The sequence below is a fragment of the Fonsecaea multimorphosa genome (genome assembly GCF_000836435.1).
Source record: "Fonsecaea multimorphosa CBS 102226 unplaced genomic scaffold supercont1.11, whole genome shotgun sequence".
Taxonomy (NCBI): Eukaryota; Fungi; Ascomycota; class Eurotiomycetes; order Chaetothyriales; family Herpotrichiellaceae; genus Fonsecaea; species Fonsecaea multimorphosa.
The window spans coordinates 923,083-935,122 of NW_015971645.1; the positions used below are offsets into that span (position 1 = coordinate 923,083).

Genomic DNA, 12,040 nt, shown 5'->3' on the forward strand with positions numbered 1-12,040 from the left:
ACATCGCTAAAGAGGATTCTATGGCAGTGCGATCGCGGGCTTACACAGAAAACGCATATGTGGGAAGGGTTTCTTGGAGCAGAAGCATAGATGATGACCACTATGCGTATGTACATTTCTGGGGCGAACACACATGCGCCCCGTCACATGGTGACTGGAGGATAGCAATTAACCTGTACAATATTGGATGATTGACAATGCTGGTATTACCGTCAAACCCTCTCATACTCGTACCTGTTCGATCTGTCGCATTGTCTAGGTTTCTCTGACACGATACTTTCCGTCACGTCCCAGCGTGCTGGATCCTTCCTAGGCACCCCTAGGCAAGGTCACACAAGATTTGACACCATTGAAGTGCCACAACATGTTCTAGCTGCATGCCAGAATCGAGCAGCTTCGCCAATCGAGATGACCACAACGTCAGAGCGGTGGGACAAGGCAAGCGAGATGGTCTAGACCGCTGCCGCCCATTTGTTGGGCCAGCTGGTTCCAACCCTTTCCTTGGGCGAGCCTTTTCCTCTTTGGAGCCCATTCAGTGTCGCATCTGGCCACCATGATTTCGGAGCAGAGCTACCGAGAATGTGGCTCAAGCGCCATCCAAGCCGGCAGCATGTCATGTCAACACCCACCGCATCTTGTAACCCGTCGATTGGCAGCGACGGGCGGGCGTGGAGTCTCCTGAGTCTAAGCGACGTTTTCGGGGCTGACATCGAGTCCACGTGGGTTTCCGATAGTCTTGATGCTAATGCGCAAGCCACACTGCCGGCGTCTCCGATGAGCCACGTGGAGGAAAGAAACTCTGAAGCTCTAGTTGGCGATGGCGACCAAGGCCAGGCCCGCCGAGTCGTCGAGTCAGCCAGTCAGCGAGTCAGAGCGTCAGGAGGGTCAGATAAATCAGACTCACCTTCCAACTGCCGTCACTTCAGCTCGCTTCCCAGCAAGCGAGCATCCCAAGCTCCGAGCTCTGACCACCCCCCCAAAAAGGTTGTTCTCACACCACATTCTCCCAAGATTACAATCTAGGAACCTCGTACTGTCCCTTTCTGGTTGCCCCGAAGTGCCCCGAGTTTCAACCACGCTAAAGTCGTGCATGACGCAGGGATCGCTCCTCGAAACCTTGCTGGCCACGAGGTAGAATCTCGCTTCCTCCCCGGGAGCCTTTTCCTCGGATGTGGCTTCTGGACCGACTTCTTGGGTACGAGCTCCAAGCTCGCGTGGACATGCTGGCAGTACCACAAGTGCATGTCTTGGACGCCGCATCTGGTAAAATGAACGAATGCACAGCACAGCGCCATGAACTCTGCAAGCAGCGGAGGCCCCTTGCATGGGGGAAGTCATCTCTTACATTGAACTGATGCGTTTGAGATGCCGACAACCCAGTAAAGCCATCGTCGTCTTCTTGAGTCACGGAGACCATCACCGCGTTCGGTGTCGTGCCAATATTCTCTGTGCTGGGCGCGACCACCGCTAGGGACAGGGTTGTACCACCGGCGTAATGTTCGGAGTCCTGTCTAGTGAAGCTGCACCATGTTGGGACCGTTTGCTTCGTGCAGCTTCAAGCCCTCGAGCCATGCAGATCGCCACAGTCTGCGACTGAGGTTGCGAAGTCTCTCACTCCGGACTCTGTCAGGGAGGTGCACGATACTACCTTGGCTGGCCAAGAGGGTGCACCACCGGGCTGCAGCTCAAAGAAATGCCCAACTTGGAACGCAACGGGGATTGCGCAAATGTTCCCCCATCACGGTAGGTCGTCCACGAAATGATCGGGGCTCCGCTGCCAATCTTCGGAGCAGATGTTGGGAGTCGCGGAGCTATTGGGACATGCTTTTCTCGTTAAGGCATCCATATTGACTCCAGAGGAGAATGCGACTTTCACCTCCAGGCTTGGGGTATGATGGTCTCTTTGCTTCGTCCGACACTGTGCCAGCAGCATCGTCATTTCAGCCGCTCCCTGCATCTTTACAGAGCGGTTTGATCGTATCGCCGGGGAATAGTCTCTCGAGCGTTGACGGACGGGGGAATCATTTCTGGCTGACGTACCTGCATGACGAGGGGCTCTTCTCGGAGACCATCAACAGCGCCGCAGAGAGTCAGCTGTGTGAGGACAGAATGTTGTGTGGGAGAAACCATTTACCGCTATCAATGCCTCCGCGTTGTCCTTGAGGCTGGCAATGTGAGTAACGGAGTGTTGCCTGCCTCAAAGTCCTTTGAAAGGCGTATTCTGCAGACAAAGGTGGCGAAGAGAAGAACTACCGGAAGATTGTTTGGTAATGCTGTCGACAATGGCAACATATAAGGCTGGGAAGAGGTTTCCTTTCTGCCAGTTGCCGCAAAGGAACAAGGCGCTGAAGGTGCAACAAGGCTTTGAGGACTCTTTTTTCGCGCACCACGGTGCTGAATGATTCAAGAAAGCAACTGAGATCTCATAACCCATGAACAAAGTGTGTTCTCACAGTCTAGGTTGTCGAAAATGGTGAGAGGCGGTTCCGGATCCCCAATATGCTTCTTTCGGTTCTAGGAGCCAGCGTAAGGCGGTTTGCTTTCTTCGCATTGTCGAAGGGTCATTCTGATGCCGAACCTTTGTCCACGGATGGCTTCTTCAATCTCTAGCATGTCTTGCCATGTGAATTTTCGAGCGACTAAGCGAAAATTCGCACGGCACGGTCACTTTTCCATCAACAGACCTGCCTTGAATTTTTCTTCCACCTTGCCTGGACCTCACCTCCATCGAACTTCCCCATCTTTGATTGTCCTCACAAGACATCCTCAGATAACCGGTACGGCTGTTTGTCCTCCTCAAATCCTTCAAGCAAGCTTACTGACCATCTCTCCATCCACTGTCTAGACGTTTTCTAAGTTCCTGGTCTCTCAACTCCTTGGTCTCATCTGCCAAACGTCTCCAATCCGAGAGAGCCATCCTGTCGCAATGAGTCCAACTACTGGTAACGAGGTCTTCCTGGCCGCTTGCATCAAGTATGCCAAAGAGAAGGTCGTTGTCGACTTCGAGAAACTGGCGAGTGAACTCAAGATGAGCAAGGGCGGAGCTGCGTAAGTTTTCCTAATTCCCTTTGGGTTTCACCTTGAAGGTCCTACGACTGCTTGTCTATCTGCCACCCTTCAACCCCGACAGCCAAACGTTCGTTTGCTGTTGCGAAATGTCTGAGTGTACTAATACATGTGCTCGATAGCAACAAGTATCGTGCTATTATGAAGCAGCTTGAGGAGGAGGGTGCCGGGTGGAACACCAAAGACGACAAAGCCGAGCCAAAAGCTACTCCCGCTGCAGGTGTCAAGCGCAAAGCCCCTTCTAAGAAAACCGCTCCGCCTGAGCACAGTGTCAAGGCCGAGGGTGGAAGTACATCTGAAGAAGCTGGCAACGAACCTCCCAAGAAGAAGGCTCGTGGCAAAGCAACCAAGAAGAACGCCGCCAAGCTCGCTGAAGGTTCTGACAACGACAAGGAGGCCGATGTCGCTACAACCACCGCGAAGAAATCCAAGGGCAAAGGCAAGAAGAAGGTCAACTCCGCGACTCTTGATGATGGCAGCTTGGGTGATGATGAAGCGACGCCGGGCAAGGACGCCTTTAGGGCCCCACAGATTGTGGTGAGGAGCGATATTCCCACAGCGAAGATGGTTGAAGCTGCTGTGTCAATTGCGAAGGCTGACACAGTGCCATGCCAGGATGCCAATTAATGAGACAAGCAGTCTTGGAGCTATCATGCAGATACCCCGAGTGTTTCTTGGATCTCCAGTCCCTCAAGTTGGTGATCATGGATCGGCGTTGAAGAGAACTGCGACATTGGCGCACAACGATGAACATGGGACAGTCACGACGTTGGCACATTGGCACTGTAGAAGAGTGATTATTGGGTGAACGACTCTTCTACTGAATACCAGAAGGCATGGAGCTTGTGATAGCATTCCCCAAACGAGCTGAGGTAGCATTCTCACTCTCAACCTTGGAGAGGAAAGCGAAATGAACTGATCGAACCTCACCTTTCCTTGAGTGTTTCTCTGTGATTCGAGGGTAATTCCACCAAACTTGACTCGAGAAGTGAAATTTCCATGAGCTTTTCTCGTCTCATGTCCCCAGTAGGTCATCATTTCAGGTGCATGGAGGCATGCTCGCAAATAGTGCCCTGTGTTATTTAACTCTTTCCCCTTCGCCCATCAAAGTTCCTTTTTTTCCTTCTTCTACATCTTGTCTTTTTCTTGTTCAAAACGTTCCATCCTTTGCCTTTTCCTTGCCAAGCCAATAGACCATTCAGTGTCGACATAGCAAGCATTACACCTCGTTTTCTCTCCTCCAACAGTTCCACAGGTTAGTCCCAGCTGCACTGGCATCTTCCCCGATCTCTCCTTCTCCTGCTTTTCTTAATAACATCGACTGATTAATGCCAGCAAAATGGCCCCCACCAACCAAACCGTCGACGACTTCACGTTTATCATGACATGTCTGAAACACGCGGAGGGCAAGCCCAAGGTCAACTTCGAAGAAGTCGCGAAGGAGACAGGAGCGAAGAGCGGCAACGCATGGTAGGTTCCACTTTCAGCTGTTGCATCAGATCCAAGCAATCTCACTAACCATGACAGCTACCATCGACACTGGGGTATTATGAAGAAATGGGGTCTTGCGGGCGGGGGTGGCAAAGGCCGTCAACCAGCTTCAGCGTCTCCTGCCAAGGCTACCACGTCTCGAAAACGCAAGGCAAAGGACGAGGAGGACAGCGAGGAAAACTCAACAGCCAAGAAGGCTAAAGCCACGCCGAAGAAGAAGGCCATGCAGCCAAAGGTCGAAGAAGCGGACTCCGAGGATGACGCAGAGGACGAAACGGAAAGCATTAAGGCCGAAGTCAAGGACGAAGACCAAGAGACAATTAATGGATGACCATCTCAGGCGGTCAAGAAGGGACTGTGCAACATTTCCATTCTCTGATCCGAAGCTTCCACATCTTACAGGACAACTTGGGAATAAACTGTTCGGGCTGGAGGAGTCTCTGTGCTCGATCAGACGGCGGTATCATTGGGGCTTGAGCTTGGAGTCGGGTGCTCAAATCATCCAACAGATCAAATACAGTCCAGGTAGCGACAAATAGCCCACGATGGGCTCAGCCCCAACAAAAGTTACAACTTCCACAACTTCCAAGGTTCGTATTGATGTGGAGACTTGTGATGCCTTCCTCATCTAGAACGGTGGTGCTGCTGCTTTAGAGAAGCCGAAGAATGCCCAGCTGCCCAGGCTCGCTAATTAAACCCCGAAGTCAACTCTAAACTCGCTTCATTTTCTCCTTCTCCCCCGTCGCCCACGCGCAGCACCCTTTCTAATCAGTACCTACCTACCTACCTAGGTATACACCCTTCTAAGCGCAAGTCTAGTCCATGGATTTTACTTGCTCAACGTGCGTCTCCACAGCCTTGCTGTCATTGTGCTCCAACTTTTCGAGCAGCTCCCGTCCCTTCGCCGTGGCCGCGTCGCCCCCGATCTTCGCATCTTCTCCGTCAAAACAGATGGCTATCGTCTCCAGGCTGTGGCCCTTTGTCTCGATGTAGAAGAAGTACACGACCACGGACTGGAATGCCAACCAGAAGATGTAGCACAGATAGTACTTCCAGTGGATGTTCTCGAGCGCCACCGGGTTGACATAGTTGGAGAAGAACAGCCCTGCAGCCACGCTGAGCAGCATGACGGTAAGATACCGCGACCGCAGATAGAAGGGCGAGATCTCCACGACATATCCGATCAGCAGGCCGGACCAGGCGAGGTTGTAGAAAAACATGAAGATGAAGATGAGTGCAATCACCGCGCGACCCGCGGCCGTCGTTCCGTGGGCTTGTTGCTGTTGACTGGCAATTGTCCAGCCCGTCATGGCAATGCACATGCCAAAGGTTGCTGTCAGGTAAAGAGGGCGACGGCCGAGTTTGTCCACCGCAAAAGCCATCCCCGTGGCAATGACCATGTTGAAAATAGTCAAACAGCCGTTCAAGATTAGCTGCGAGTTGGAGTCCGTGATGCCAATCTGCGACAAGACGAGGAAGATGTAATACGAGACGATCCCCGAACCTGCCGTTTGGCTGAAGATGCCCGCGCTGACGACAATAAGCAGGCGATGCCGATTGCCTTTGGTCGCCCAGAGCTCGGAAATGCCACGGCTAGCAAATTCCTTTTCCAGCGCCATGGTTTCCAGCACTTCGCGATATTCGCTCTCGACAAACTCCTGGCCAGAAGCAGGGCCGTGGAAGCGCTGAAATATCTTTTTGGCTGCTTCGTGGCGGCCTTTGACGATATGATACCGGGGACTTTCGGGAACGAGCCAGATCAAGAAGAGTTGGATCACCGATGGGAATGCCTGCAATATGCTAGGCAGCTTCCACGACCACTGACTCTGCATCTTGAGCGTGCCGTACGTTGTCCAACTGGCGATAATGGAGCCCAGATACCACAGAGTGTTGTAAATTGTCGTCAGCCTCGCACGATATTGAGGGTGAGACAGTTCGGTAATGAGCATCGGAGAGCAACTCTGGGTATACACGATTCCGAGTCCGATGATGAAACGAGCAGCAATGAACATGCCAATGTTGATGGACACTGTCTGCAGTATGACGCCCAGGAAGATCAAGGAGCTTCCGAACAAGATGGTCCACTTGCGGCCAATGTGGTCCGCCAAAAAGGGCACGAGAGGTAGGCCAACGACTTGTCCGACTGAGAAGATGGCATTCAGGAGCCCGAGTGTGGAAACAGAAGGGTGGTGGAACTTGTCCTGCCAATAGCTCAGAGTTTGCAGACCGTTCACTTTCTCATGGTCAGCGCGCCTTGGTTTGCCCGCAAGTCGGAGAAGACGACATACTCATGGATCCATCATAGCCGTTCGTGGCTGAGGACAGCAGCAAAATTGCGCACAGCAAATGCAGGTGAATGAGAGATTTGTGCTTCCACCATTTCACCTCCGGATACTCCTGGCCTCCTACGACCAAGGTCTGGGTTTTGGGGACTTGGGAGAAGAGACTGAACATGATGGCAGAGGATACGAGGAGCAGCCAGGAGAGGGAGAGGTACGTGGGCACCAACGAAGTTCACGGTCTTTGCCTATGCTTTTGTATCCCTTCTGACCAGCGGCTCCGCTGAGGAGACATCTGGGGGAAACGCCCGGGGCACAGTCCGGGGAAACACTGGGTACACATGAATTCCCACAAACTGCTACCCGAGGATATCTGCAGATTCGGGGAACATCCCAGATGCAGTTCGTGGGAATATGGAAACATCAAGGCTCCAGGTGACAGGGGATGTGTCGGGACGGTGTCGCATTGGAGAAAAGCTCTATCGCTTTTGCCCTGGAGGAAATGCAGAAACGCACGACGAAGAGGTCACAAGGCGAGTTCCAACTTTTGCGCCCTGTCCATGGAAAACCCAGCTGCTGATTGGTAGCAATGACTCCAGAGTAACAGCAATCCCGCTAGAGCTCAGACGATCTATCGCAAAGCAGTAGTAGGTATGGTCGATCATCCCGCGCGGTCACATTCCGATCTATGCAAGCCGTGCGATTTATTACCCTGAGTTAGTCCTAGTGCTCGGCTACCGGCAAATGAGACAGCGGAACCCTTGACATAGCTTGACATAGGCTATGGCCCCGACTGGTTCTTTTGAGAATTTGGGGTAATCATTCAATTCTGGTTGATAATGCTCGATATGGAAGTCGATATTGGGGTTATCTTGGGGCTCGGGAAACGAGGGGTATGGCACTGTGGAGAGACTCATGTTCCCTTCAGCGAAGAGGTATGGCCACCCCATTAGCCTAAATGGATATTATCAACCGGAAGCTAACAACCGACTCGACCTTAATGCAGCGTGTAACTCGGGAGATGTGGCTGTCAATCATATCAACTACTGTCGGAAACGAGTCGGTGTCACAGCGTGCCGCTTCTACCGGCGGCCAATTAGGGGAATCCGATATTGGGAGGAAGTCCGACCTGAGCCACATTGATTAAGGGATTGACGCTCTTGAACCTCGGGCATTGAATTCAAGAAACAAGACGTGGAGAGAGGAAGCTGTCATTGCCCTCATTGCGCTACCGTCTCTGCTCTGTCAGGTTCTGATATTACTTCACCGACTGGCTAAGCAAAGTCCACTATGGCCCCTTCAGCAATAATCGATCCGCCAGCATCAACGACGCCGAGATATGTTGACGGCGCCTTGATCACCGACGTTGAGAAGCACGGCGACAATCCCGTGGTGATCCGTCTGACGGATGAGGAGCTTCATTCGGGGAAGACGCGGCCAGAGACCCTGCAAGAATGCCTCAAGTATTTCCATCGAGACGGGTTCGTGGTGCTGGAGAATGCCATCCCCGACGAGCTGGTTGACCGCTTGTACAACCGGATGGTGAAAGACAACGTCGAGTTCCTCCAGAAGAAGCACATGCACTGGAACCAGGGTGCTGCCACGGGCAATGTCAGCCAAATCCCACCGCTTGAACCCGAGTATCTGGACCGCGACTTCTACGCGAATCCCCATATGATCCACGTGGTGGAAAATCTGCTCGGACCCAAACCGGAGCTTCGCTTCATCAACAGCAACGTCGCCTGCCCGGGTGGCACGGGCCGCCAGGCCGTGCACAGCGATGTCAGCCACGACTGGCCCGTGATCCCATTCGGGCTTGTCATGAACATCTACCTCCAGGACTCGGACGAGAGCAACGGCGTGACGGAGGTGTGGTGCGGCACGCACAACGCCTACCCGCAGAAGGACCAACAGGCGTTCCCGGAGCGAGGCTGGATCAAGAAAGAGTACATCCAGAAGCAGGCCAAGGTCAAGCCGCCCGTGCAGCCCAAGGTGCGCAAGGGCAGCATCTGCTTCCGCGACCTGCGGCTCTGGCACGCGGGCATGCCCAACAAGAGCGACAAGCACCGCATCATGCTGGCCATTGACTACTTTGCGCAGTGGTACCAGTGTCCCATGACCACCAAGCTGCCCCTCGCCGTCAAGGACAAGGTCGAGCGCGAATGGGAGGGCATCTCCACCGCCGGGGTCGAATGGGTCGAAGGGGATCTCAACAGCCTGGATGTGCCCTTCTACCTCAACATGACCCAGGATCCGAACCTGTATCTGCTGCAGACGGAGAAAGGCTTCCAGGACCCCAGGGGCAGGCAGACGGGCGAGTACAAGTTCGATACAGTAAAGGTCTCGGACCAAAACTACTGGACTCCGGAGTGAAAGGAATATCAAACAGCCAGCGTGCACCCGCGGCAGAAAGAAAGAGACAGCTCAATCTGTTCTCATTGTCATCCAGTGTGTTCTTCTCATTTACCGACCAGACTCAATATCAATATCCTCTGGGTGTCCCTTCGGTCGACGTCCCTCACTTTGCTCTCCCTCTCCCTTTGTTTTTATATACTCTCCATTCACATCGCAAAGTCAATGCAGACGACGCCCGTTCATTTCTCTCTCACATTCCCTTTGCTTCTTGTGCGCGCGTCATTTACATCGCATATACAACACAGTGACGCCGCTCATTCACATCGCACAGGCAACGAGTGACGCCGCCCATTCACATCGCACGGTCAACACGGTGACGCGCGCCCGTTCCAAAGATCTCACAGACTATTTCAATCCGCCCATCTTCTCCCCCTGCCTTGTCGTGACTTCTCTCCTTCTCCCATCGCTTTCGTTTTAGCTACTTCTTCCCTCCATTGACTCTTTTGCATTCCCTCGAGTTCCCCCTTTTTCAGAACCTTCTTTCCCCCACAGCCCAGGTCGCAATGCCTCCACGAGTTGGGCCTGCAGCAAGCGGTGTGGGCGACCCGAATTTCCGATTCCTCTTGAGCGTGCTCAAGCATTGCGAACAGGTCAAGACGGATTGGAATGAAGTGGCCAAGGAGAATGGGATCGCTTATGGGAGGAATGCGTATGTTTTGATTTACCCGTGCTTTTTCTCTCAACTCACCTCACTTTCTCCCGTCTCCCCCACAAAACACACACACACACACACTCTCTCTCTCTCCCTCTCTTTCCCCCCCTCTCTCCTACAAGAATCGAATGGATCCCTTACTGACAAGATATCAAATCTGGCGCAGGGCCGCGCGCTTCAAATCAATCGTCGACAACAATGGCCTCAAGTTCGAGAACAACAAAGTCACCATCCCGAACGCTGGAGTGGGCAACGGGGTCGCTGGCGCCGCGATGCCTCCTTCTCCTGCCCCCACTGCAGCCACCAACGCAGACGACCAAGATGTCAAACCTCCCAAGCGCGCCAAGAAGCAGACTGGCACGAAATCTCGCAAGCGCAAGTCTCCCGCACCATCACCAGACGGGGACGAGGATGAAACAGCAACAGCGGCAGCAGCTCCAGCCAACGCAGCGCCAAGTGCTAAGAAGAAGAAGGGTGGCGCGACGAAGAAGAAAATGAAGAGCGAAGCATTCATCAAGACGGAAGAAGAAGAAGATGCCGAAGAAGACGACAGCCAGGTCAACGAGGCCGCGCCAGGCGAGGAGAAGAGCGCAAAGACGGACGCGAAGAGCAATGGCAATGGCAGCGACGAGACGGGGGATGAGACTCGCGCCGAAAACACCACTATCAAGGTCGAGAAGGAGGCTTGATTGAGCGGGGTCTTCGCCAAATCCGATTTGCTTCTTTTTCTTCAATCCCCCTCACCCGGGGTGGTGGAACGGAAAATTCAAGCCCCAAAAATTGTCATGTTTACCACGGTTTTCCTCCTAGGAGGGCGAATCGTTTCTTTCTTTCTTTCTTCATCTCTTCTATCGGGGGGCCAAATGCGAGGCTAAGGGCACATACTCACTTTCGTGCTTGGATACAGAGAGAGTGTATGGGAGAAATTGAGCTAGTGAATTTCACAAAGCGTTTTGGGTCCAAGATTGGAAAGCAAGGGGGAAATAAAAGTCCCATTTCCCGACACCGGAGTCGGCGCCAGGGCATCGAAAAGTTTTTTGATGCCAGAGGGCAAGAGCCATGGTCGAGAGAGCTTACAAAGTTTGAACCCGGACCAGAGTGGATAGAGAGACATAGACTCACATACCCACCACATCCGTTCTCACACTCGTATGGGTGGGGGAGAGATAGAGATTGCTGGAACTAGCGGCAGCTGATGAAAAGTTTTGACCATTCCCCCGAATCAAAGTGGTCCACTCCTCCTCGCGATGCACTTTATAGTCTTTCTTTCCTTTCCTGTCATTGGCCCATCCGGCGCTGAAAATGGCCCAGGACGATCCGTCAGCCAGTCAAGCAGCAGCTTCATTTGGCTGCTTGTCGAACCCATTAAAAAGCTGGAGAGAAGGGAGGGTTCATGATCGGTGTCTGGGGTGTATTAATGAATCATGCTAAAGGAATGCAGGGTGTGGTTGTTCTTTGAAACGGAGAAACAGATATTCCGCGGACCACAGCCCTGCCTCGCCGCTTCTGTCCGGCCAGGGAAAGTCTGCCGGGTCCTCGCTCTTATTGGTAGCGATTTGTTGGAAGGGCCTCTCTTTACCTGGCTTGGAGGCAAGATTTAGTTAAACGGTTGCCCACGATTAGTTAAGGCCACCTCCCAAACTCCGCCTAGTTGTGGTTAAGGCGAGCACGGCTAGGTACCCTATGTCGTTGGCCCTTGATGAGCAGAGCCTCTGTAGCATCTGGACAACCGATAGCCTTGCTCCTTTGGCATCCCCATTCTTTGCATGGGTAATTATGATTATTTTTGTTATTCGTACACTATAACAGGACAGAAACCCCCTTCTTCGGCAATGGGTGGGATTTTTGCTCTGCATTGCTTCACAGCGTCTATGACCGTGCTCTTGTGAAGACCCCCTTCCCATTCCAGGAAAAGTAAAAGAAGCGGCTCTGCTTTTAGTTGGGTATCTACATGTAGTATTGTTTGACAATAGAGTTCGACTCGGGCCTTACCTTCCGCCGGGGTTAGGCGCGAGTTAGGCAGAAGTTAATTCGAATGATTATGCTCTCGAGGTATGCAAGGGTGTATGCATGGGCAACTCGTCAAAGGCGTCTTCTGCAACCCTCCCTAGCGCCTTGCTTGTGTCAAAATGACCAT

At 52.9% G+C, this 12,040-nt stretch overlaps 5 protein-coding genes across 5 annotated transcripts; 4 read left to right on the top strand and 1 right to left on the bottom strand.

Annotated features, from left to right (window-relative positions):
- Positions 1-2,926: 2,926 nt before the first annotated feature.
- Z520_06344 (uncharacterized protein) lies at positions 2,927-3,693 on the top strand (the record flags this gene model as incomplete). The annotated part of the gene is made up of 2 exons (XM_016776845.1): positions 2,927-3,048; positions 3,189-3,693. The coding sequence occupies 2 exons, from the start codon at positions 2,927-2,929 to the stop codon at positions 3,691-3,693; spliced, it is 627 nt and encodes a 208-aa protein (XP_016632387.1).
- A 712-nt stretch (positions 3,694-4,405) lies between these two features.
- Z520_06345 (uncharacterized protein) lies at positions 4,406-4,888 on the top strand (the record flags this gene model as incomplete). The annotated part of the gene is made up of 2 exons (XM_016776846.1): positions 4,406-4,536; positions 4,594-4,888. 2 exons carry the CDS (start codon positions 4,406-4,408, stop codon positions 4,886-4,888), a joined length of 426 nt encoding a protein of 141 aa, XP_016632388.1.
- A 484-nt stretch (positions 4,889-5,372) lies between these two features.
- Z520_06346 (uncharacterized protein) lies at positions 5,373-7,011 on the bottom strand (the record flags this gene model as incomplete). Its single annotated transcript, XM_016776847.1, has 2 exons — positions 5,373-6,790; positions 6,846-7,011. 2 exons carry the CDS (start codon positions 7,009-7,011, stop codon positions 5,373-5,375), a joined length of 1,584 nt encoding a protein of 527 aa, XP_016632389.1.
- Positions 7,012-8,126: 1,115 nt separating this feature from the next.
- Positions 8,127-9,209, top strand: Z520_06347 (uncharacterized protein; the record flags this gene model as incomplete). The annotated part of the gene is made up of 1 exon (XM_016776848.1): positions 8,127-9,209. One exon carries the CDS (start codon positions 8,127-8,129, stop codon positions 9,207-9,209), a length of 1,083 nt encoding a protein of 360 aa, XP_016632390.1.
- A 545-nt stretch (positions 9,210-9,754) lies between these two features.
- On the top strand, positions 9,755-10,592 carry Z520_06348 (uncharacterized protein; the record flags this gene model as incomplete). Its single annotated transcript, XM_016776849.1, has 2 exons — positions 9,755-9,900; positions 10,070-10,592. 2 exons carry the CDS (start codon positions 9,755-9,757, stop codon positions 10,590-10,592), a joined length of 669 nt encoding a protein of 222 aa, XP_016632391.1.
- Between the last annotated feature and the right edge of the window lie 1,448 nt (positions 10,593-12,040).